Here is a 26,964-nt window from a genome sequence, read left to right on the forward strand (position 1 = left end):
AAACAATGAACGAGGAGATGCGCGCACTATGCAAGAAATGAGACATGGGATCTCGTTCCCCACTCACCGCACAAGAAAGCAATCGGCTGCAAATGGATTTATAAGGTGAAGTATAATGCCGATGGCTCCGTCAACCACTAAAAAGCTCGACTCGTAGCAAAAGGATACGCATAGACACATGGAGTCGACTACGAAGAGACATTTGCCACGGTGGCAAAGATGACGACTGTGTGGACCGTGATCGCACTCGCAGCAGTGGAAGGGTGGCATCTCCACCAGATGGACGTCAAGAACGCCTTTCTTCAAGGCGAATTAGAAGAGGAGGTGTACATGGTACTGTCAGGAGATGGCAAGACTCGAACCCATGACCTTATGGTATATGGGTCGAACTCTTAACCATCTCACCATCTATTGTAATTCATAGAATATTATTTTCATTTATGTTTTATTATAAGAAAGTAATGTATATTCCAGATTTCTCTGGAACATTCTAGAAGCTTCAGGATTATTCCTGAGAACACTATAAAAGAAGGCACTAAGCATTATGTTGAACCAAATTGGTTCAACACCAGTCTTAAGCCTCTTAGTCGATTTGTACTTATCTTTCATATAATATAAGAGCTGTTGTCATCATCCTATTTCCCTCTCTCTCTCCTCTTCTCACTTCCTCTCTCTCGGGAATCTTACGCAGTCCCGTCCCCTTAGTACTAATAGTACTACTCTTCTTAGTACTAATTCCATCTCTGTTTTAGTACTATTCCTGACAGTTTGAACCAATTTTTTCCTCTAGCCTACTTGTCACTCTCCCTCATCCTCCTACCCTTTCCCCTATACTATGGCTACTGTTAGCGCCCAAGAATACCAATCTGTTTTCTCCGAGCTACAGTGCCTAAAAGAAAAGTTTGTTGCCTTGGAACAAGAAAACCAACGGCTGATAGGGGATCTGCAACAAATCGCTCTAGAAAAACAACAAACGCAACAACAACATGGGGAGTTAGCGTTACGGGTACAACAACTCGAAGCAGCGTTGCAACAACAAGGATCCAGTCCCCAAGGATTTCATAAAGAGCCCAAGATTGGACTTCCTGTGAAATTTGATGGAACGCGTTCGCAATTTCGGGGATTCCTTAATCAGGTACGCTTAGTCATCCAGATGCATCCTTCCCGATATCCCACTGATGCATCTCGAGTCGGCCTAATAGGCACGCTACTTAGCGGCTCAGCCTTGGCATGGTTCGCTCCGCTTCTAGAAAAACAATCGCCCTTGCTTAATAACTTTGAAGATTTTATTGGTGAGTTTAAAGCCTGCTTTGGAGACACCGACAGCATCAGGACGGCGATCAACAAGATCCGGCGATTGCGTCAAGGCGATCGTCCAGCCTCTGCCTACGCGGCGGATTTCCGCCTACTTGCTTCAGATATACCCTGGGATGATCAAGCACTAATGGAGCAGTTTCGCTATGGCTTGCGAAACGATGTCAAAGATCTACTTCTAACTTTCCCCGAAGAACCAAAGTCTCTTACGGAGGCAATCAGTCGAGCAGTTCGATGTGACAACCGCCTTTTTGAACGGCGTTCAGAACGTCAATTACAGATACCACGCTCTAGGCCAGAGCCCACTTACGCCGCAGTCGCGGCTAAACCGTTTGCACGAGACATACCTCAAGCAAATACTTCGACACCGATGGAGATCGATACCATGCGTCGACGCGGCCCGTTATCGGAAGAAGAAAAGCAACGACGACGTGCCAATCGATTATGCCTTTATTGCGGTGGACCAGGACATATCGCCATCAATTGTCCCCATAGGCCAAGAAGACAGGTAAATCAAATTGTCGCCTGTACTAAACCTGAGTCAATTCTTCCCTTCGGAGTGTCTGATAGTAGTAATAGTACTAATAGAGTGTCAGATAGTATTCATAGTACTAATAGCCCAAGTATCTCAAATAAATTTGAAATCCTTAGTCAATTAGATGAAGAGTTAAACGATTGAGTCCAGCCAAAATAGGAGCCATTTGGTTGGACAGCAGCCCTAGATCTGTACAGCCCATTAGTGGTTCCATTCCTTCCAAGCAAGTTAGCAATGTGTTCCTAGCCCAAGTCATTGTTAGTACTAAAAGTACTCCCCCAGTACCCGTCCTAGCACTTTTAGATTCCGGAGCTAATTCCTGTTTCATGGATCGAAATTTTGCCCAAGCTTCTCAGATATCCTTAAGAAAACTTCCTTGTCCCGCATCTGTAGTGGTCATTGATGGTCGTCCCATTGCTTCCGGGAATATTGTAGAAGAATCAGAACCCATTCAAGTTGTCCTAGGTAGTTTTGTGTGTATAATATCATTTAATATAATTAGTAGTCCAGAGCATCCCATTGTCCTAGGATTACCTTGGCTTGAGTTACATAATCCAGCCATAGATTGGAGAACAAGAGAAGTCCGATATCGACCACCCCAAGAATCAACTCGCCGAGTTTCGACCATTTCACTCCATCAACTACGCGAAGAAGGACCCAAGGAGGCAATGTTCCTATTTTCCATATCAGTACATCCTTCCAGCACTATTAAGAAGGACTCCTCAGTACAACTTCCGGCAAAATATCATCCTTATGCCGATGTATTTGACAAGGTAAAAGCCGGTACCCTTCCTCATCACCGTCCCTATGACTGTCCCATCGATTTACAACCAGGAACCGAGCCACCATGGGGACCAATTTACAACCTGTCACCCACCGAGTTAGAAGTCCTTCGAGCCTACATAGAGGAGAACTTGGCAAGCGGGTTCATCCGTCATTCGAAATCTCCGGCCGGTGCACCCATCTTCTTTGTCAAGAAGAAAGATGGCTCACTTCGTCTTGTCGTTGATTACCGCGGATTAAATAAAGTCACCATCCGGAATAGGTATGCACTTCCTCTTATATCAAGTCTTTTAGAGCGAGTTAATGGTGCCAAGTTTTTTACTAAAATCGACCTACGCGGAGCGTATAATCTCGTGCGGATCCGACCGGGAGATGAGTGGAAGACCGCTTTTCGCACGCGGTATGGGCATTTTGAGTATACTGTTATGCCGTTTGGCCTAACCAATGCACCCGCAGTCTTCCAACACATGGCAAATGATATATTCAGAGACCTCTTGGATATCTGTTTGATCATTTATCTGGATGATCTGTTGATTTATTCGAAGACCCAGGAAGAGCACGACTCTCATGTACTATTAGTACTAAAGCGACTCCGCGAGAATGGTCTTTATGCCAAGCTAGAAAAATGTAGCTTTGACTGCAAGCAGGTGGAATTTCTAGGCTACGTCATCTCCTCAAAGGGCATCGCCATGGATCCAGCTAAGATCCAAACTGTACTAGAGTGGCAAATTCCACGGTCGGTACGAGATGTACAATGTTTTCTAGGTTTTGCTAACTTCTACCGTAAGTTTATACAGGATTACTCGAAGATTATTTTACCTCTCACACAACTTACGAAGAAGGGCCAAGCATTTCTTTGGTCCATTGAAGCAGATATGGCTTTTCGGCATCTTAAGAAAGCCTTTACATCAGCACCGATTCTAGCTCATGTGGATACAAGCAAACCATTCATCATGGAGGCCGACGCATCAGATTTCGCCCTCGGTAGCATCCTTTCTCAACAAGGTGATAAAGAAGAGTTGCATCCGGTGGCTTTCCATTCGCGCAAATTCGATGTCGCAGAAATCAACTACGAAATACATGACAAGGAGTTATTAGCCATCATGGATTCATTTGTACAATGGCGGCATTTCTTAGAGGGCTCTCCACATCAGGTCATTGTCTTTAGCGATCATAAAAATCTTGCTTATTTTCAGAACGCTCGCGTACTAAATCGACGGCAAGCTCGGTGGGCGCAATTCCTCACGCGTTTCGACTTCAAAATCACATATCGACCGGGGAAGCAGCAAGGAAAAGCAGATGCACTATCACGACGTTCATATCTTGCACCTCGTCCTGGTGAAGCAACATTTGATAATCAAAAGCAAGTAATCTTGGGACCAACACGATTGCACACGACGCGGATTTTTCACACCCCGATGGATTCACGGATTACCGATGACATACGTGCAACCTTGAAGACGGATAGTTTTGCTCAAGACATCCTGGCGCACATTGATACTTCTCGGGCATCCTGTTCTCAGTCTCAACAACCAGGTATTGACTACCGACAATTCGAATATCATGATGGTTTGTTATTCTTTAAAAAGCGCGTATATGTCCCCGATTGCTCCTGTCGCCTTCAAATTGTCCAACATTGTCACGACACCCATACGGCGGGACATTTCGGTAGTACTAAGACGTTGGAGCTAGTGCAGCGATCTTTTTGGTGGCCCCACATGCGCCGTTTTGTCGACGACTACGTTCGGACCTGTGATGCTTGCTGCCGAGCAAAGATGCCACGACACCATCCATATGGCTTGTTGGAACCTTTACCAATTCCAAGTAAGCCATGGCAGTCTATTTGTCTTGATTTTATCACAGATCTGCCGGTCTCGAAAGGGTTCGATGCTATCCTAACCGTCGTCGATCGATATACGAAGATGGCACATTTTGTGCCATGTACTAAAGCCATCACTAGCGAGGAAACCGCCGCTCTTGTTATGCGTGAGGTTTTTCGGCATCATGGCCTCCCAGACAGTATTATCAGTGACCGAGGCCCGCAATTTGTCTCCAAATTTTGGCAGCATCTCTTCAAGATGCTCAAGGTCTCCTGCAACCTCTCCTCCGGCTACCATCCTCAGACCGATGGACAGGCGGAACGAACAAACCAAACGCTGGAGCAATATCTCCGGTGTTTCCTGAGTTATCAACAGGACGATTGGGCCGAGATTCTCCACTTTGCGGAGTTTGCGTATAATAATGCTATTCACTCCTCGACTCGGGTCTCCCCATTTTTCGCTTATACCGGTTTCCATCCCCGCTGGTCGGTGATCGACACTCCGGAGCTACCTACCAACCCTCGTGCCGAGGATCATTTGGAGAGGCTACGCAAGATCCAGAAGGATCTCTCTACTCACCTTCGTCAGGCTCAACACACACAGAAGACTTATGCGGATCGTCATCGGATTCCCTCCTCTTTTGCCATCGGAGATCGAGTATGGCTCTTACGTCGTCACATCAAGACTACTCGACCGTGCGACAAGTTGGATTATCGACGACTCGGTCCTTTCCGTATTACGGGGAAGATTAATGATGTCACCTTCCGCCTTGATCTCCCTCCGCAGCTTCAGATACATCCGGTTTTCCATTGTTCTCTTCTTGAACCTTATAAAGCAAACACCATTCCCGATCGTGTGACACCACCGCCGCCCCCACTGGAGTTGGACGCCGGCCCGGAGTATGAAGTTGCTGACATCCTCGATTCCAAACTTGTTCGCAACAAACTCTATTACTTGGTCGATTGGCTCGGTTATAGTCCGAGCGAACGTACTTGGGAACCCGTCGAGAATGTTGCCAATGCACAAGATCTTCTTGCTGATTTCCACCGAAAGTATCCGGACAAACCCGGTCCGCAAGTAGCGCTGACTCGTTCCACTCGTCGTCTTTAAGGGGGAGATAGTGTCAGGAGATGGCAAGACTCGAACCCATGACCTTATGGTATATGGGTCGAACTCTTAACCATCTCACCATCTATTGTAATTCATAGAATATTATTTTCATTTATGTTTTATTATAAGAAAGTAATGTATATTCCAGATTTCTCTGGAACATTCTAGAAGCTTCAGGATTATTCCTGAGAACACTATAAAAGAAGGCACTAAGCATTATGTTGAACCAAATTGGTTCAACACCAGTCTTAAGCCTCTTAGTCGATTTGTACTTATCTTTCATATAATATAAGAGCTGTTGTCATCATCCTATTTCCCTCTCTCTCTCCTCTTCTCACTTCCTCTCTCTCGGGAATCTTACGCAGTCCCGTCCCCTTAGTACTAATAGTACTACTCTTCTTAGTACTAATTCCATCTCTGTTTTAGTACTATTCCTGACAGGTACAACCACCCGGTTTCGAATCCAGCATTCATCCGAAAGCCATCTACCAACTCAAGAAGCTTCTCTACAGCCTTAAGCAAGCACTGCGTGCTTGGCATTCAAAGATAATGCAATATCTTCATCAAATGGGCTTTCGAATGTCGAAATCTGACAACTCCCTCTACGTACGAAACGACTCTAGAAGCCCGATTGTTGTCATCCTATACATGGATGATCTAGTTATTGGAGATGAGCATTTAGTTGGCATCAACAAGGTGAAGTCCCTCCTCTCCAACAAATTTGAGATGACGGACATGAAGGAGTTCCATTACTTCCTTGGCATCGAGGTAATTCGGACTCCGGCCGGCATTATGATCTTTCAACGACACTACATCCTTAACTTGTTATTCAAGTTCGGGATGGCTGAGTGTAAACTTGTGGCAACCCCTCTCGATCGAAACCTCAAACTGGATGCCGACTCCGGCACAGAAGAGTGCGAGCCGACTCAATATCGACAACTAATCTGGAGTCTCATCTACTTCACGATCACTCGACCCAACCTAAGCTATTAGGTCGGCCTCCTTAGCCAATTCATGCAAACTCCACGAGATATCCATTTGGATTGTGCTAAGCGAGTTTTACAATACGTGAGCGGCACAATGGATTGTGGTATTCTCTACGAATCAGTCACACTAATTCGACTAGAAGGGTACACAGATGATGATTGGGCTGGTTGCATAGCCGATTGACATTCAACCTCCGGATTTGTCTTCTCGCTCGACATCGGAGCAATATCTTGGAGTAGTAAGAAACAGCCTATTGTCACACTTTCGAGCACGGAGGCTGAATACAGAGCCACAGAACACACATCTCTTCTGTTGCACAAGAATCATACCACGATTCTTTACACTATCCATGTTGGCAAGTGTCGAATGGACATCAATGGACAATTCTGGTGGAAGGCAAGCGTTACGTCCATAAAATGCTAGAAAAGGGTTGATCTGTGTTGACATACGTACAGATGTATTGTAGGCGTGGGTGATGAAAGACAAGATTTGATCCCAGGTTTTGTAGCATGGATCGATGTAAGCGGGGATCTCCTTCTTGAGGGTCTTGTTGAAGCATCCAGTGAGGCCATTTGTCTGAGGATGGTATTGGGACTTAAACACTTGTTGGACACCTAGTTGAGCTGCAACAACGTTGAGGACATCCCTGTGGAACTTATGACCTTGATAATATAATAGTTGGACGGGGCTTGTGATAGAAAACGAGTTAACAATTGGTAGATAGAGATCAATGACTCATGTGGACTGAGGGCCACCTGGACTTGGCTGAGGTGGGGGACATGAGGACTATCGTGTAGGAGGGGGATCGGGGGAAGATCAATTAGCAGAGAAAGATAAACCACTCCTGTGGATTGAGGGCCACCTAGACTTGGTTGAGGTGGGGGACATGAGGGCTATCGTGTAGGAGGGGGATCAAGGGAAGATCAATCACTCATGTGGACTGAGGGCCACTTGGACTTGGATGAGATGGGGGATAGGAGGGCTATTGTGCAAGAGAGGAATTGGGGGAAGATCAATTAGTGGAGAAAGATCAATCAGTCATGGGACTGAGGACCACCTGGACTTGGATGAGGTGGGAGACAAGAGGGCTATCATGTAGGAGGGGGATCGAGGGAAAGATCAATTGCTCCTATGGACTGAGGGCCACCTGGACTTGGTTGAGGTGGGGGAAAAGAGGGCTATCATGTTAGAGGGTGATTGAGGAAAGATCAATTGGTGGAGAAACATCAATCGCTCTTGTGGACTGAGGGCTACCTGGACTTGGCTGAGGTGGGGGACATGAGGGCTATCGTGTAGGAGGGGGATCGAGGGAAGATGAATTAGCGGAGAAAGATAAACCACTCCCTTGGATTGATGGCTACCTAGACTTGGTTGAGGTGGGGGACAGGAGGGCTATCGTGTAGGAAGGGAAGGTCAATTAGTGGAGAAAGATCAATCACTCATGCGGACTGAGGGCCACTTGGACTTGCCAGATGAGATGGGGGATAGGAGGGCTATTGTGTAGGAGAGGATTTGGGGGAAGATCAATTAGTGGAGAAAGATCAACCAGTCCTGTGGACTTGGATGAGGTGGGGTACAAGAGGGCTATCATGTAGGAGGGGGATCGAGGGAAAGATCAATCGCTCCTATGGACTAAGGGCCACCTGAACTTGGTTGAGGTGGGGGAAAAGAGGGCTATCGTGTCAGAGGCTGATCGAGGAAAGATCAATTGGCGGAGAAACATCAATTGCTCATGTGGACTGAGGGCTACCTGGACTTGGTTGAGGTGGGGGACATGAGGGCTATCGTGGGATAAGAAGTTAGTGGACAACCTAAGGTGAGGGGGAAGAGGTGGATGCTTGGACGTGGGGGATTGGTACCCCCCCCATCTCCACCAATATGTGAAATGCACATAAGAGATTAAAACAAGTCCACTTAGCTTCTTACTTCTGGCTCAATTTATAGTTGATTCAAAGGTACCCATTTGGGTGTGTTAAAATGGTGGGTCGGCTTAGGTACGTACATCCTAAAAAGGGTGTGCTAAAAGGGTGGCACAAAGGAACACATGCACACCACAATATATATAAATAAGAAGTCTTTAGTGTATCCCTAAACCATAAAATTGGAGACGTGATGTTTTGTATATACTTAGCAAGGTGTTTATATAGGCAATGATAATGATGGAGGGGAGGTCATCCCTCCATCATACTATATTTACATTCATTTACATAGGCAACTCATGAATGAGGCTTACATAGAAGTCTATTCTAATCCTCACTCTTTATGTATCTAGGCTAAATCTATCCACACAAAAAATGCACATTTCTTTTACTTTTTACATTTCTAACATCTAGTCCTAATTATTTACAAAACCTTTATACAATTGGCCCTTTGAACAACGAATGAATATCTTTTGATATCTAAAAATGGTTTAAGGTTACTTGTATTCTTGGCCAATTTTACACCTAAAATAAACTCTAAAATTAAGTAAATTATTCTCTAAAACAAATTCCAAAAGTACGAAATCTAATTTCAACAACTAAAAAAATTTGTTGTTATGCAAAAATAATGACTGGTGAGGTAATTGGTGCACATAAATGCGGTTTAATATTTTGGTCTTGTTCTTGCTATGAAACTTCTCCAAAGAAGCTAGAAATTCTTCGGTAACTAAATAAACAACAACATAATTACCTATCAATTGGAATGGAGATAATTGGAGGTTGATGTGGCTGAATGCTGGAATGATATGTGGGAGTTTTCATAATTCTTGCATTAAAAAACAGATTTTACTATGCCTAGAGGAGATGATAGACCCTCTTGATGAGGTGTTGCACTTCCATGAGGAGGAAATGGCTGAAGCTACAAGGCAAGATGTTGTTTTAGGATGGGAGAGGATCAATTCGAGAGGTTGGGCATGGGCTCGTGGGGAGGGACTATGTCCGGCTTGGGAGACCTCACAATTGTTCTCATGAAATTAATCACGTGGAACATACAAGGTCTAGGCGGTAGCAAATGTATGTTGGAGAGGAAGAACCTCCGCCAAGAGTTCAAATCCCCTAGCTTTAGGGGGATCCCAGACATTTTGCTCTTGCAAGAGCACCATTCGAGTGCGAACAGAATCTCGAGTATTGGCAATCCTCTAGCGGGGGATTGGCATACTATTTGGTCCCCAGCGCAAGGTGAGCATGGTAGAAAAGGGGGTGTTTGTACATCTATTAAGAATAATCCAGATATAATTGTTGTGGGCCAAGGCACCATCGTGGAGGGACGTGCCATCTAGTGACAATCAGATGGCAACAACGTATCATTGGAATAATAAATGTGTACGCGCCCAATTCGACAGTGATGCGGGCCCTTTTTTGGAGGCAATTGGCTGATGGATTGCCGATGGCAGATGCATGGATCCTCGCAGGGGATTTTAACATGACTATGCACGCAGAAGACAAGGTGGGGGGCATGCATACGGCGGTGCAGGGGTCAGAGCTAGTTGCATGGGATTTGTTGATGGGCAGAATGGGAGTGAAAGATGCTTGGTATGTACTAAAAAAGCCTCGGAGCTCATTACGCTTCTCAAGAGCAGGCTGTAATATAAATGGCTATTGTATGTCTCGCATAGACAGAATATACATAAGCTCGGAACTGGAAAAATATGGCAGTAATGTTGAAATCATCGCAGGTTCAGCTTACTCTGATCACATGCCGGTTTCGATTACGTTGGTCACTCAGAGGCTGAACAAAAGGGACTGCAACTTAAGGATTAGTAATAAGCTTTTTGAGGATGTGGAGGTGAGAAGTAAGATAAGGAGTATATGGGAAAATAATCTAGCTGGTTGTGGTGCTTTGGATAATCTTCAAGGAAAGATTATTGAAACTTCAAAGTATTTGCATGAAGAGACTAAAAATAGATTGGAGAGATCTAAGGAAAGAGAGGTGAGACTAAGAAGATCGATAGCGGCTGCCCAAAGAATGCTCCAGAAAAATCCCAAGTGTCTTTGGTCAAGATCAGGTTTGGAGGCTGCCAAAGAAACACTACAACGGCTGATTGTGTCAAGAAATAAGATGGTATTCAGGAGTTCAGCAGCTTGGTGGAGTAGGAATGGGGACAAGGTGAACCAACAATTTTTTAAGTTTAAAAAACCGTGCACAATTGGTAACTTCATTCCTAAATTGATCAAGGAGGTTGGTTCACTGTCAAAAGATGTATCAGAGATCATGGAGGCAGTCACATCTCACTATAATGGGCTACTATCAAATAATTATAGTCTCCCAGACCAGCCCTCACTGGCAGAATTTGTATTGGAGGGAATGCAACCAAGAATTTCAGAGGTTGCACAAGTTAAGTTGTCAGGGCCACTCTTGGAAGAGGAGGTGTCAGATGCTCTGGCAAGTATATGTAGAACGTCTTGTCCAGGAGACGATGGATTATCAAAAGATTTTTATGAAAATTTTTGGGAAATAATTAAGGTTGACCTGGTTGCTGGACTAAATGAGGCATGGGATGATGGGTACCTCCCTGAACATTTTAAAGAGGGACTAATATTTCTAATTCCTAAGGTAAAGGGTATAGTATCAGATGTGAGGCAATGGAGACCGATTACGTTGCTCAACACAATCTATAAGATTTTTGCTAATATGCTGGCCAAGAGGGTCAAACCCCACTTACATGCGCTAATTAATGTTGGACAAACAGGATTCATGGAAAATAGATGTGTAATCGATAATGTGTTGACCTTTTGGGAAGCGATTGCCCTGGCGAAGAAAACCAATCAACATATTGCATGCCTCATGCTTGACTTTGAGAAGGCATATGATAGAGTACAATGGCCTTTTTTAGACAAAGTCATGGAGCGGTTGGGACTACCCTCAAAATGGAGAGCAGCTGCGTTGGCGCTTTACAAAGGAAGCTTGAGTAGGGTGTTGGTACTAGGGCAACGGGGCCCATCAATTCCATTATGCAAGTCTGTCAGACAGGGGTGCCCATTGGCCCCCTACCTTTATTTATTTATCTCAGAGGCATTCTCTTTCTTTTTAAATAGACCGGATGCAGGAATTCGAGGTTTGGTTGTCCCACATGCTTGTAAGGACTTGTTGGACTCCATGTATGCAGATGACACCATGCTCTATCTGCAAGGCAATGATGCTAATTTACAACAGGCTGAAAATCGAATTGAGTTGTTCTGTAAAGCATCAGGTGGGAAAATTAATTGGAACAAAAGTAGAGGGTTTTGGGTAAGTCCAAACTCTTGGCCGAATTGGCAACCTAATGCTGATTTTCAATGGGTTCCTAATGGAAGGGTTGTTAAGTATTTGGGCTTTTTGGTGGGAATAGAGATTCAGAAAAATCAGCAACTTGAGCAAGTGAAAGACAAAATCAGAAAAAATCTTCGGTTATGGGCATCAGTAAAGCTTTCCCTTGCAGGTAGAGTGGTTGTGGTAAACCATATTTTGTTGGCCACCATGTGGCACTCGTTGGCATGCTGGATGTTAGATAAAGAGTGCATAAAAAATATTAAGGCAATGGTGAGAGGGTTCCTTTGGTCGGGTAGAGACCATGAGACTGCTTCAGCTAAAGTGGCCTGGAGTTGTTTGATCAAGGCAAAAAGTCAAGGTGGACTTGGGATGGTGGATCCAGGTCACCAAAGTAAGGCTTTACTTGGTAAGCTCTTGGTGCGAAGTCTCCAACCTGGACCAGAATTGTGGAAATTGCTTCTTAGAGACAGAGCTGAACTCTGGAGTCCGAGGAATGGCGGCCCTTGGAAGGCAAAGATGTGGTGGTTGTTTAGTCCAGGCCTAACGTTAAAAGAACTTACTAGCATGGAGGATAGGGTGGCCCGCACCATAATGAGGGCCTGGTCAGGTTGAAGAGAGGGGCTGGTCTTAATGCAGCCAAAAACAATGGAGGAACAACTCCGTCAACCTCTGTTTTGGAACCCCAGGATTCGAAGTGATGATGGTATGATGCTTGGTCAGAAAAAATACTTGCCATGGGGAAAAATGGTAGGGCACAATGTTAGTTCAGTAAGAGACTGGGAGGAGTTCAAAAGGAGAAGAAGGGAGGGTCTGGTTGGAAGTCCTCGATTTACCAGCAGGCTGGAAAAGGTTACCCACTTGATAGATAAGGTTGTTGATGGTCTAGCTAGGCTGAATGAAGAAGAGGGGGTCTGGTTTGGGTGGTTTGTAGGTGAGGGCGATGCACAAATTATCCGAGGCAAGTGCCCATCTAATGAGTATCGTTTGTGGGGCAACCTAAGTGCTTTGGCAGACAATGGCCAATGGTTGGCAGTGCGAGTGGCAATGTTGGAAGGTAAGAAGTGGCAAGTAAACCCGGACCCAGGGAAGCTGGAATCTGATCGTAAACTCTGGATAGTTGACAACAAGCCCATATGTGATCTGGATTGGGATCCACTAGAGGTGTGGTGGCAGAAACCGGGTACAGACAAACTTGAATAGTTTTTCGAGTACACTACCAAGCTAGGAAGGCAAATCATTGGCTCTAAATTGATGGGTGCTGGCCTAACTCGCAATAGTTGGAAGGATAAAGGCATTTCTGATGACTGGTTGAAGTCGTTTTGGAGGAGGCTATGGGCGTTTGATATGCCAGAAAAAATAAAGCTTTGGTTGTGGCTTCTTAGCCACAAAGCGGTGCCAGTGGGGGAGTGGCTTAGGTGTCGTGGTGGTGAGGCTGGATGCAAAAGTTGTGGACACCCTTTGGAATCAATTCCTCATTGTTTTTGGAACTGCAGCGAGGCTATTAACATTTGGGGTAGAAGTCTCAGGATAGTGGCAGCATGCGGAGTGAATGGGAGAGTTATATGGGGGTCCGTACAAGGGCTGAAGTTAACAGGGGAAGGCTGGGCTGAACAGTTAAATCCCCACGGACATGGTTTTATAGTGCAGGATGGCAAAGTGTTTCAACGGGCTGGAGTTCGACATGGCACTAACTCAGAATTTTTTGAGGAGATATGGATGATGGTGTCTTGTTTATCGGTCTGACACATTTGGACCAACCGTTGTAAATTTGTTTTTCAACAACAAAAGATCCCTAGCGGTGAGGTATTATTAAATATCTGGTTTGAGTTGGTATCTTGGCTGCGGGGACGATACGACTCAATCAAGGGGGAATCTGATGCAGCTGAAAGATCTCGATCAAAGTTCTTGCTGAAATGGGGTAATTCTCCTATGGTGGGCAGATCCTCATCAGGGCCTCAATGGAACTACCAAGCACCCCGATGGCTGTTTCCGGTTTCCAACAGCGTCTAGGTGCTGTAAATCTGTATAGATATGGTACAAATTATTAGGTTATTGGAGTTGTTTGGATACGTTTGTTGAAAATGAGGTGGGGACTATGTCCACTTTGGTGGGAAGGCCAGAGTGAGGGCTGGTGAGAAGAACTTTGGGTGTTCTATGATGTAATTTTGTTTGCTAACTAATGCGAAGTAGTGTTTTTTTGGAAAAAAAAAAAAAAAAAAACAACAACAACAACATAATTTACTTATAGTGTTTTTGTCACAAGAAATATAGCCTTGTGTTGATATAGATTGAAAGGAAGAACATTTTTACTAGGTGTATGTGTTTTTTTATGGGCAAAATGGTCTATGACAGGCATGAAACCCGTCAAATTCTTGCCCTAACGAGGATATGTATCCCAAGAAAAGTGCATCAAAAAAGTGGTTCAATTACCAACATGAAAGCATTAAATGTACCTTTGTAGCCACACGTCAATTGCGCAGAAAAAGACTCCCCAAAAGATGATTGAATAAGCAATTCATTGAAGGTTGTACCATATGCTAAAGTAGTTTGTGGTTCTTTGATGTGGCTATGGTTGCTACAAGTCCAAACATACACATGCTATGGGATTTTTTTGGCAACTTCATGTCTAATTTTGGAAAGGCACATTGTGTAGCCATAACCATGAGTTCTAACAATCCACTCAAAATCTTCCACCAAATTAACAATGGATACAAATGCATCTTATGTAGCATAAAATTAGAGAAATTGCAACCATTGCCATTAGTTAAACGCACAATGAAAATACTTAGGTATATCTAGGGATAAGAAAAGTTACAAATTGGCAACAAATCTTGGGCTACACAACTTTGGTATAGTCCTTGTTTGGCTCGATATCAAGTTATTCCATTGTAAAACCTCACTTGAGTTGGGAACGAGAATTTATATATTTTAGATCCAAATCCTAAAGTTGAATTTCCATTTTTTTGAGACCTTAGACTTCAACTTCTAATTATTTGTTAAGAATCAAACTCAACTTCCCTAGTGTGGGAACACACCTTAGGAATACCCAAGTGTGTAACCATCCCACCTCCTTTGTATCATAACTAATGTGTCATAGAAGTTAAATCCTATGACACATATTTAGTAGGTAGTTAAGTCTCCACCTCGTTCTCAAGAAAAGGGTGGTAGTAAGAGAATGTAAAGAGAAGGTGACAACATAAACACATCCTTTCTCCTCTTTGCACGAGTTGGCTATTATTCTTCTTGTTAATACAATTTGACTATTTTTTGTATATTCTCTCTCTCGCTCTCTCACACACACATACACACATTTATTCCGTTGCACAAAATCACCCGATTCTTTACATTCTTTAACCCATAGACTCTCATTTGTTGAGTAATAATTCTCATTAATCAAGTAGCCTTATCAAGGTCAGGGGAGATGGCTTTAACCTTCAAATGGATAAAGTTTGAAGGTTAAACCCCACCGGAAATCCCACATCTATTCAATAGAGTCATCATAACCCAATCAATGCTCATCAAACTATAGTTTATTAGCTAGCATCAATGGTTTTCCATTGTCTTACTTCACTCATTAGATACCGATCCTATTCTCAGTTCCTTTTTGTTATGCATTCACCATCCCTTAAAAGTATAAGCGTGTGGAGTTTTTCGTAGGCAATGCGCATGTTACAACAAACAAGAGATAACTTGGCTCTTTTAACATTCTCTCTTAAACTAGTGCTACAATTAGTCTAATGATCGTTTATACATGATATCATCTAAGTTATATCGAATTTCCGGTATTCAAGGAACACCCCCGTAAATTTTAACAAACAATAAATCTAACCATAGAAACTTGTAACCCTAAGCCCTCATTGGTTAAACCCTAAACACCAAAACATTAAGCATTCATTCAACACACATTCCTCAAACAATAGTAAAGAAACACATTTAATGAATAAACATTCACTCATTGAGCCTTCAAACACTACTGAGATTACTTGTGTGTACACTAGAATGAATTGACCCAAAAACTCTAAACACTAATGAACAAACCCAAAAACCCTAAAAGTGCCTAATGCAAAAACCCTAATCCATAAAACACAAAACCCTATAACATGAAATGAATCAACCCCAAAACCCTAAACACTAATGCACGAACCCAAAAACCCTAAAAGCACCTAATGTAACAAACCTAATCAATAATCCACAAAACCCAATAACATCTAATGAATCAACCCCAAAACCCTAAACACTAAGGCACGAACCCAAAAACCCTAAAAGCACCTAATGCAAAAAAACCTAATCGAAAATCCACAAAACCCTAAAACACCTAATGAATCTACCCCGAAAAACACTAATGCACGAACCCAATATACCCTAAAAGCACCTGATCCAAAAACCCTAATCGATAATCCACAAAACCCTAAAACATCTAATGAATCAACCCCAAAACCCTAAAAGCACCTAGTCCAAAAACCCTAATCCATAATCCACAAAACCCTAAAACATCTAATGAATCAACCCCAAAACCCTAAAACATGTAATGAATCGACCCTCCAAATTTCTAAACCCTGAATCTAGAGATTCTACGAGGTGATGATGAGCCTGCATGGCTAATCCACGTGTAAACACCGCCTCCATCTCTCTGTTTGATCTTTCTTTCTTTTTATTGCTATATCTTTCTCCATATCATTTCTCTGATCATCGCCTGCTTCCTGTTCAACATGAGCTCATCATCAGTCAGAATGCCCAGAAAACAGAGCTTCTTGCATGTTATTGCACATCTCCTCCTCTTCTCTTGCTACACATTTCTGCTGAATCTTATGCGAGATGGCTCTGCCACTGCATCTGCGGAGCATAGTCAATCGTTTTACTCTGTTTCTTCTTTATCTTCTTCCTCCTCCCCTTTTGTCTTTACCAGGCCTGATCAGCAATTCACAACGGAGTATGGGGAATTTAAAGCAGTAATCCTAGAAGAAGAGAATTTAATGCAAAAGAGGAGATTTGCTGTCGGAATGCTCACCATGGAACCTCAAACGCTGCTTCTTCCCCACTATATCAATGGGCCTTCTGTTGTATATGTTCATAAAGGTATGTATGGATGTGCCACAGGATTTTGAAGCATATCATGCCGCAAAACAAGATCAGTGGCTCATGGGACATGTTTTGCTGTCACTAAAGACACCATATATGTGGTAGTGGTTTAGCATTTTTGTTTTCATGATTCAATTAAATTGATGATTTAACCATGATTATGATCTTTGCAAGAACAAAGAAAGCATTTTGGTTTCCATGATTGAATTGAATTGATGGCTTAACCATGATTATGATCTTTGCAAGAACAAAGATAGAAGATTTATTTTTGTAACTTTATATCATGGTTTGGAATATATCTCTTAAATTGTTGTAAATTGCTGCTTTACCTAAGATTATAATCTCGAAAGAAGTAATCTGAAGTAAAAAACAGAACAAACCTAGATTATAATTGAATAGAATAGATGCTTTGATTAAACAATTATATAGCCATATTATTATGCAATTTCTGTTTCATTAACATGGATACCTTTGGGCTCAGAAAGCTTATACATACCATCAATATATGTATATGAAATCGGTATGTGTTACAAGAATAACAAAATTTCCATTTCAGTGGGTGTTAACTTGCATGCATATAAATAATCTTCACCATATAAACTTGATGAATTTTATCGGAAAGCTTTACCATCAATATATGTATATGAATCGATATGTGTTACAAGAAAACAAAATTTCCATTTCAGTGGGTGTTACCTTGCATACATATAAATAATCTTCACCATATAAACTTGATGAATTTGATCCTGTGTCCTTTTCAATTTGTAAAAATTGAGAGATTACCATTCTGCAGACATTGAATTCAAAGGAAAAAATTGACATGCACCAAGTAATGAGATTTACCTTTGATAGCTCAGAAACTTATGGTATCAACTTATCATTTTGTGCTATGGGAGGTAATATTTCTGGCAAATTTGTGTTTCTGTTGTTTTTTTCCAGGTCAAGCGAGAATTTCACAAGTCAGTCATTCCAATGGGGAAGTCGAGAGTGTTGAACTCACGGATAGCGAAATTCACATAATCTCCGGAGGCACAATATTGTATGTGGTGAATCCTGAAGTCAACGAGAATCTTGAGATTCTACTCCTAATAGACCTGTCAGAGCTTCCTAAAGGGGTGGCATTGCAGGTAGTTCTCTCTCCACAATATAATTTGCTTTTGATGGTGTTTGTCTACATATATCACATTTTTCTGGTTATATGCGGAAACAAATTTTGTTATTTATTATATATCTGGGTACTCTGCAGAGCTTTTATTTAGCAGGTGGTACATACCCAACCAGCATTTTGTCTGGTTTTACAGATGATCTTCTTGGTTCAGCTTTCAAGGTATGTTATATGTAATTGTTTTATGCAAAACTTGTGTAATATGAATGCTTGATATGTTTGGTAAATGTATATGGGCTTCAGTAACCCCAATTTAAGATGCTTGCTTCCAAGTTAGGTGCATGGTAGAAACTTGCAAACCCTAGAGCAAGAAGCATCAGCTTTTTTAAGTTGTGAATTAATAGACTTATGCTAGGTTGCCCTGGTTGAAAGGTGCATAATATATGCGTTTTTAAGGTGTATTATGATTAGTTCTCATGATACTAATCTATGTTATTATGATTATGATATCAATCATTGTTTAAGTAGTTTCAGCTTTGAAAGTATCAATTAAAAAGTATATGCTCAAAATATGTGCATGTGATAGGTAATTCAAGCTTGTATGTTTCTAGGTTTCAAGTGTGGTGTGAACTTGCTCAAAATAGTTGGGTGTTGTCAATACATTGACATGTATGGTGTGCAAAACAATCTGACAGTAAGGATATGGACTTGCATACGTGTGCAAAACAATCTGATAATAAGGATATGGACTTGCTAAAAACAGTTGTTGGTTGTCAATGTTATGGTTTATGTGTGGAACCTAATTTGTGTATGTACAATCTGACAATAAGGATATGAAGTTGCTAAAAACTGTTGTAAACTTGGTCAAAATAGTTGGTGTTGTAAATACATTGTCATGTATGGTGTGCAAAACAATCTTGACAATAAGGATACAAACTTGCTAAAATGTTATGGTTCATGTATGGAACCTAATTTGGGTATGTACAATCTGACAATAAGGATCTAAAGTTGATAAAAACAGCTAGTGTTGTCAATGTTATGGTTTTTATGTATGGATTCTAATTTCTATATATAATGTAATGTAATGCATGTAGGATGGATGGTAGGTTTCCCCCAAAGAGGTGAAGTGACTTTCTTTGCTAACTTTGTGTATGTAATGTAATGCATGTATGGATGGGTGCTAGGTTGCCCCCAAAGAGGTCCGGGACTTTCTTCGCTTACAACACCAAGGACCTATAGTAAATGCTTCAAACATGGTTGAAGACTTCAAAGAGAAGTCCTTGGCATTTAGAAGTGACGAAGAAGCTTCTCCCGAGGAGGAGAACAAGAAGAAAAGAGACAAAAAGAAGGGAAAAGGAAGCAAAGACAAGCACTACCTCCTCTTGGACGAAAAGCATGTATTTCGAAACCGTAACGGGTGGATGGCGAGATTAGATGAGAAGAATGCAAAGATTTTAAAGAGGGCGAATGTAGGCATACTTGCAGTTGGCCTCAAATCCGTGTGTATCTCTATCTCTGTCCATTAGATCTCGATATTTGCACATTTGACCATAAGTTAAAAGCACTAAAAATTGGTAGTTGCACATTTGATCATAAGTTAAAAGCACAAAAAATTGATATTTGTACATTTGATCATAAGTTAAAAGAACTAAACATTCATTTTTTTTAAAAGTTAAAAGCACTAAAAATTCATATTTGCATTTGATTTATTTGCTGTAAACTGATTTTTCCTCAATTGCCCAATGAAACTAAAACATGACATCCTTTTACTTGCATCTGAACTAAAATTGGTAGTTGCACATTTGATCATAAGTTAAAAGCACTAAAAATTCATATTTGCATTTGATTTATTTGCTGTAAACTGATTTTTCCGCATTTGTCCAATGGAACTAAAACATGACATCCTTTTACTTCCATGTGAATAATCAATCCACAGGGTAGCATGTTGGCACCGCATTGGAATCCTGATATGAGTATAATTGGTGTGGTCACTCATGGGAGAGGCTCCATTCAGATCATTCGCTCGGATGGTTTCATTGCCACGAACAAAGAGCTCGAACCGGGGTCTGTTTTTATTGTACCACGATATCACCCTTCTTGTCAACTTGCAATGGATGATTCGGATTTCGAATTTGTCGGGTTTGCAACATCTTCTCAGCCCGTCAACCCCCAATTCCTCGCAGGCGCGAACTCGATCTTCACGTCGATAGATAGAAACTTCCTCTCCAAAGTTTTCAATGTCGACAAGGAAATCCTCTCTGACTTGGCAGGAGCCCAACCCGATGCGATGATTCTAACAATGCAAAGTAGCGATTGGTGAAAATAGGGAAAGATATAATGATATGACAAATGTGATATGAAAGTTTGTGTAGACAAAAATTATATGGAAGTATTGTGTAGCATGTGATGTTTACTATTGTAAGGGCCTTTAAGGGCATATTGTATCTTTGTTGTGCATATATTGTATTTTGATGTTTAATATAAGGGCAAGTGCATTTTGAATCTTGATTTTGGCTACCTAGTTCACTATTATGGAACCAATCAACAACTTTGAAGTGGGTTGCTTTCCCCTTCCAACAAATTCGTGTTAGGGGTGAGATTAATCTTCAAACATGTCTACAAGATTATGCATTGCATAGACATTGTCTACAATAAATTCATAGTTCAATTGTTGTCAAATTGAGATTATGCATCTTCAAACACTGTCTACAAGATTATGCATTGCGTAGACATTGTCTACAATAAATTCATAGTTCCTCAACAAAATTGTAGTCAAATTGAGATTATGCATTTTCATATGTGGGTGTTGGAAATTAATAGAGAAGGTATTTTTTTATCGCAAGTGATTACAAGCAACAACAATTGTGGGGTATCTACTCACTATGGTGGTTGGGCATAGTCTGTTTTGTGACTCGGAGCTAGACTTTATTGTAAGATATACATGTGTAGTGTGTTTTGTGAGTGAAACTAGACCTTTATTGATGCATCTTAGATATGTCTATTGGTTCATATCCTCAATCAAAATCACGAAAATGATGAGGAAACAACTCCTTGGTGGCTTTTTGACAAAGCAAGGCTAATATGATCAAGTTGATACTCTTTTAACTATTTTAAGACGAATACAATATAATCTCAAACTAATATCTTGGAAGTAACACGAGCATGATTTATATGCACCCCTAAATATTGAGGCCACTTTTGCAACAAAATGATAATACTTCATTCAATATTGTTTAATAAGATGGGTTATTTCTTATATATTCAATACAATAACCATATGAAAATTTGAAAGAATATAGTGAATGAGTACTTCATATGGTCATCATCCACAATCTTGTGCAATGGAGAAAGGTTCATAGAGACATTGTAGCTTCGAGAGGGCGATTCTTACTACTATGGTAACAAACCAATGGCGGTCTCAAAAAGTATAAAGCATTGCAAAGGGAAAGTCACTTAATAGTTTTACGCCAAGTCGTCTTCTAAAATGAAAATGGATTCCATGACTAATAACGTTGAGGGTGTACACATCACTTTTTAACATTTTTGCATTTCTCTTTCCATCTTTTTATTCCATACAAAGTACTCTACAATGAAGGTACAATTTCCTCTCCATTGATTTGTCTCATCAGAAATGTCGCCCTAATGACTTTCTTGATCTTCTCCGAACTTTTAACTTGATTCACATGGCAAAAAATGGCGGACCTTTTATTGTCACTTTCTACCAGCCTTTTATTGTCACATACGCCAAGATTACAACTTTTTACCATCACATACAAATTAGGATTATGGCAACTAAAACTCTCGTGCTTCTAGACATGAAATGATATCTTTTCCTAAGTTTTGGGAGGATATTCTTGCTTTTATTTTGTGTAACATTCACACTTTTTCAAAAATCGCATGTGTACTCTACAACCTTACCTAAGCAATATTACACAAGCAAAGCATTTCCCATCGACAACAAATCATGTTCAAATAGATGTGGGCTCCCCTTGGCATACATTTGAAGGGGTATTGTATCTCAAATGATAACATTTGTATGGAATCTTAGTACCTTTTTATTTAATTTATATGCGCTTTTTATCCATGTTTTTTGTGCATGTGTTAGTGTCTATTAAAATTAAATACATCTATTCCCATGGAAATCTTTGTTTAGATAATCTTACCCACAACTTAACCATTTACATAATTACATGAACTATGACATACTATAACTAACTGAGATCTTAACTATGAAATTGGAGCTAGGGGATTCAAGGATATGACCTACCTACTCAAGGTTTGATCATTAGTTTTGAAGACCTTATGAGTATTTACGGTTACTATTTAATGTCCATATAGATGTCCTAAAACATGCACATCGAATGTTTCTAAGCTCCTTACAATGACCATCACGACGACTTCTCCTTTCTTGAAATGTCATCCTCATTATAACCCTAGATCTCCTTGATCATACCATAAAAATCACCTCCAACCATAAAGGTACCTTGGACCTTGTTCCACAATCAAATACATGCATGACCCACATACAACAAGATCCCTTCACCCACCTTGGTAAAGAAAAAACAAGGATTTAACATTCAAATCTTAATAAGTAGCAAAGACCACACATAAAAGTGAAAACCAATCTTTCCATTGGGCGAATACGCAGTAAGTGTATAAAGCAAAAAGCAAGGACCAACATCTCATTTATAAATAGCAGAAATTCAGTAGTGAATGAATTTACAATGAATGTGATATGGTGTTTTCATTCCCTCCTAGATGAACAGAAACACGAGGTTGTGTTTCACATTCCAGTTCAATAGATGGTTTTCGTAAGGTTTATGTTTACTATATACGGGGAATTGATCAAACTTGCAATATTGGTCTTAGGCACATCAAACTTTCGGCTATGACATCCTCCATTGTCTTCCCTACACAAACGATCAAATTGAACAAACTATAGTCAATTCCATTATACTAGAAAAACCAACATATTTTCGACAAATTATTATTAACCAATAATTACCTCTGATCCACGAGAGGGCACTCCAAAGAGCCCATCTCGGTTCAAAAGATTGGACCCCATCTCAAGCTCATGCCTAATCACATGTTGATATGCTCTCACAGCCACAAGAGCCACGAAAGCTACAGAAGGAAAGCAAGAAAACCAAACCATTACTTTCACAAAAAATAGAACATGTGAGGTTTCTTATGTGTATGGTGAAAAAAACTCACCCCCGCAAGCCCGTGTAGAGACTGACGAAAGGTTCCAGACGATGATGAATGCAATGAATAAAACAGCTTTTTTGTGGGCACATGCACCCCATGTAGTCCAAACCCAGCTTAAGAGCTTCCTAACTGCAAGAACACTTATAATGCTTATTAAATTTATCCCAACATATATGTGAGCTTAATGAGTATTTGTTCAAACACTTCATTCACTTATACAAACATAACTGTGCCATATAAGGTATTTTGTTGGCATGCATTCACTTATCCCAAAATTAGTGAGCCTTGTGTACATTTTTTCCACACTTATTTATCCCGAAATAAGTGAGCCTAATAAGCATTTGTTCACGCATTTGTTCACTGTAACAACATAAGCTTACCTTGTTCACGCATTTGTTCACTGTAACATGAATAGCACTTGGGTATTGTGAACATGGCCAAATAAGCTGCCAAATAGGATTGAATTAAGATGAGAATGTATTGTGCTCATACACATAATGGTATGCAATAGGTACCAATGCAATACCTATTCTTGTAAGGGTCCATATGTCCATCAGTGATCCAACTTGTGCCAAAAACCAAAGCGCAGCTGCCACCTGTACATATTTATATATATTGACCCCATCACGAGAATTAGCAGATGTATCAAACAAAGATGTTCATATCAAGCTTGTATTGGAAGATGTTCATGTTAAATTTGTATTACAAAATATATATCCATGTTAAGCTTGTATAAGGGAAAGGCTGTTCATTACCCTGAGTGTGACCGTGGGTTCTCCTGAAAAAAGCTCCCCTAGCTTTTCAAGCATTAGATTTAAGGGTGGCAACAATACTCGAATCACCCGCAAAGCATCAGCTTCAGTTACCACATATGCATATGATGCAGAATCCACATGTGCTGCATCACTGAAATGCAACATTGTCAATCATGGGCATAAAACATCATCACACCAAGTATGGTCCTGGGGACTGACCTTCTTCGGACTGTGCGCTTGATGAAAGTAACCGCCAAGTAAAGTAGTGCAACATAAGCAATGGTTGATATCACACTGAAAGACATCATTTCGATATCAAACTATGCTCATCGAATGGGGAGCAAACCCTAAAAACTAATACTAGTGTTTAATTCCTAGACAATAGATCAGGAACCCTAAGCCCGAGACAACCATAAACTCAAAAACCAACACAAAAAAAGCAGCAAAACCAAAACTCAAAACAGAGACATGCTATTGTTATTGGACTGCTCATATAACACTCTCAAAGATTCAACCTGTATTTCATATCTTGGATGACCGAGGCAGATATAATGCAGAAGCACCCAGCTCCAAACAGCAATGCTGATCGAGGGAAATGCGTCCACATGATGACATCCCCTGCCATAGTAACAAGATATATCAAAGAAGAATATGTTACATATCTCGAGAAGCCATGAGCAGAATAAACACCCAAACACAATTTCACAACCCACAAATCTCACCTATGAACTGCAACCAGTCTAACCCCTCCAATGAGGTTCTTGTCTCTGCAGTCAAGAGAGTACACATCATCAAATTTTTGAGATATGTATAAATGTTGGGAATTCACTCTTTTAATTACATAATATTAACCTCAGACATTCAGAAAGCTAGGTTGTTATTTTCAAACCAGCCATGAGCCCCATAGTCTAGTTATGCATATATATCTCAATAATAATGAAAATCAACATAAAACATTATATGCATTGAGACCTTACATCATTCATATCTTTGCAAGAACGAGATCAATTATAGATAGCATCAATTATAGATAGCATTCCTACTTTAACATTGCCTAACTCATAAAGAATATAGATATAGGTGAAGAATCAATAGCTAACCTCGACCATTTCTTCGTGACAATGGTGGTGGCAGAACAGATGATGTTAGGGTCGACGGTCGAGGTGCCCTATAAGCTAAGGTATCAATTTTTGGAGGATGATGTACATTTTGAGCTAAAGAAGGAGGGGTATCATTTTGCTGAGCCAGATAAGAAGTATCCTTCTCTTGAACCAAATGGGCATCCAAAATGAGTGATTGGGTGGCCACAGCACTTCCCGAAATGGGCATTGGGTCAGCCAATTTATGACCTGATTCTTCAGAAGATTTACGCTTGTTACGACTCTGAGAGGTGGTACCCTTCTTTGTTACCCTAATGATATCCCCCATTCCTATATCTTCTTCTTCTTCTTCTTCTTGATCATGATGATTAAATGCTTCTTGTGAATTATAATCCTCAGAATAAACCTTGGACCGTCCAGTAGTTATTCGATGCGATCTTCTATGAGTAGAAAGAGTGTTTCCTTCTGCAACTTGTGAAGATTCAATGGAGTTCTTTGTTACCCTATTGATATCCCCCATTCCTATATCTTCTTCTTCTTCTTCTTCTTGATCATGATGATTAAATACTTCTTGTGAATTATAATCCTCAGAATAAACCTTGGACCTTCGAGTAGTTATTCGATGTGATCTTCTATGAGTAGAAATAGTGTTTCCTTCTGCAACTTGTGAAGCTTCCATGGAGTTCTTGGTTGCCCTTCTTCTTCTTGAAGCAGAGGCAGAAACAGAGTTGGATGGCATGGTCATAACTACGGCTTCTGATGAGGAAGATCTCAGTCTTGGTGATGGTATAGGGCTTCTATGGCGCCTAGAGCTCTGTGGCGGGATTTCAGAATTAGTCCTGGCCATGGGAATACCTTCTTCGTCTGCTTCTTTCTTTTTATCTGTTTCCCCTTCTTCTTCCGCATCGTCTTCTTCTTCTGCGGTTATTTTTGAAACGGTAACAAACAGTGACTTCTGGGTTCGATCCATAGAGAAGCTTCTCTGTGCGAGATTAGGATTAGCACGAAGGATGGCTGCTTGGAAATCGACTTCTGGAGAATCAGAGTTTGGATTATTGAGGTTAGAATCAGGGTTAGGGTTAGTGTAACCTGGCATAGCCGCAGATGAGGTAATGGAGCCACCTTGAAGAAGAAACTCGTCTCTGCGGAGAAGGAGAGAAGGAGATGCAGACGAAAAGGCTTGGCCCGCCATGGCTGGCAAGCTATTAACAGACTAGAAGAGAAGGAAGCGATCTCTCTCTCTCTCTCTCTCTCTCTCTCTCTCTCTCTCTCTCTCTCTCTCTCTCTCTCTCTCTCTTTTTCTATCTGGATATCTGCAATCAGGTTTCTATGCTAATGGGTTTTCTGCGAATACAGCGTGCAAAATGCAGAAATCTCCACCGCCATAGACCAAACTTTTCTACCTCGCTAGATCTATCGGCAAAACATGCAGAAAATGGCAGAAATCTGTGGCGCCACAACCAAAATCTCTCTCTGTCTCTCTGTCTGTCTGTCTGTCTGTCTGTCTGTCTGTCTCTGTCTGTCTGTGTGTCTATGCTGAGATGTCTGCAAGGAGTGTGCAAGAGAACCCACGAAGCTTCATTGCAGAAACAGAGAGCCGTTGGGCAAATGAATGATGATGATGATGATGATGATGATGATGATGATGATGGCCATGGCCATGGCCATGGCCATGCCATAGCATGCGACGTATCTATTATGACACAAATCATAAAGAGGACCGGTGAGGGAATCGCGGCCACAGACGGTCTGCAGGTTGCTCAGAGAAGGCGCACAATGCGATCTGCACCATCGAATTTCGATAAGGAAGAAGGCGCGAAAAATAAAGGTGTGCAGAGGTCGCCCAACCGAAATATATTTTTAACGGGATCGCCCAACCAACTCACTAAAAGATGCAGGGTCGCCCAACCATTTATTTTTAAAACGGTTGGGTGACCAG

At 41.2% G+C, this 26,964-nt stretch overlaps 2 protein-coding genes across 2 annotated transcripts; one reads left to right on the forward strand and one right to left on the reverse strand.

Moving 5' to 3' along the window:
* Positions 1-16,239: 16,239 nt before the first annotated feature.
* LOC147860791 (vicilin-like seed storage protein At2g28490) lies at positions 16,240-20,444 on the forward strand. The gene is made up of 5 exons (XM_087323250.1): positions 16,240-16,854; positions 17,797-17,984; positions 18,104-18,184; positions 19,147-19,461; positions 19,899-20,444. Exons 1-5 carry the CDS (start codon positions 16,488-16,490, stop codon positions 20,280-20,282), a joined length of 1,335 nt encoding a protein of 444 aa, XP_087179376.1. The 5' UTR covers positions 16,240-16,487; the 3' UTR covers positions 20,283-20,444.
* Positions 20,445-22,618: 2,174 nt separating this feature from the next.
* LOC147860792 (uncharacterized) lies at positions 22,619-26,646 on the reverse strand. Its single transcript, XM_087323855.1, has 10 exons — positions 25,026-26,646; positions 24,648-24,692; positions 24,441-24,543; positions 24,145-24,219; positions 23,926-24,076; positions 23,697-23,766; positions 23,551-23,616; positions 23,177-23,299; positions 22,968-23,086; positions 22,619-22,872 (listed from the first exon to the last, which is right to left on the reverse strand). Exons 1-10 carry the CDS (start codon positions 26,215-26,217, stop codon positions 22,849-22,851), a joined length of 1,968 nt encoding a protein of 655 aa, XP_087179981.1. The 5' UTR covers positions 26,218-26,646; the 3' UTR covers positions 22,619-22,848.
* Positions 26,647-26,964: the final 318 nt, after the last annotated feature.

This window comes from Azolla caroliniana, unplaced genomic scaffold, assembly GCF_043228905.1.
Source record: "Azolla caroliniana isolate FFs.n. ecotype wild unplaced genomic scaffold, voAzoCaro1.0.p SCAF_8, whole genome shotgun sequence".
Lineage (NCBI taxonomy): Eukaryota > Viridiplantae > Streptophyta > Polypodiopsida > Salviniales > Salviniaceae > Azolla > Azolla caroliniana.

Bases quoted from the DNA above. Each gene is read 5' to 3' on its own strand.
- LOC147860791 (XM_087323250.1), top strand. From the start codon at position 16,488: ATGAGCTCATCATCAGTCAGAATGCCCAGAAAACAGAGCTTCTTGCAT. The intron at 18,185-19,146 runs GTATGTTATATG...GATGGGTGCTAG, and splicing joins TTCTTGGTTCAGCTTTCAAG to GTTGCCCCCAAAGAGGTCCG. The intron at 19,462-19,898 runs GTGTGTATCTCT...ATCAATCCACAG, and splicing joins TTGCAGTTGGCCTCAAATCC to GGTAGCATGTTGGCACCGCA.
- LOC147860792 (XM_087323855.1), bottom strand. From the start codon at position 26,217: ATGGCGGGCCAAGCCTTTTCGTCTGCATCTCCTTCTCTCCTTCTCCGC. The intron at 24,220-24,440 runs GTTGAATCTTTG...GATGTCTTTCAG, and splicing joins ATCCAAGATATGAAATACAG to TGTGATATCAACCATTGCTT. The intron at 23,617-23,696 runs GTATTGCATTGG...CCTATTTGGCAG, and splicing joins ATGGACCCTTACAAGAATAG to CTTATTTGGCCATGTTCACA.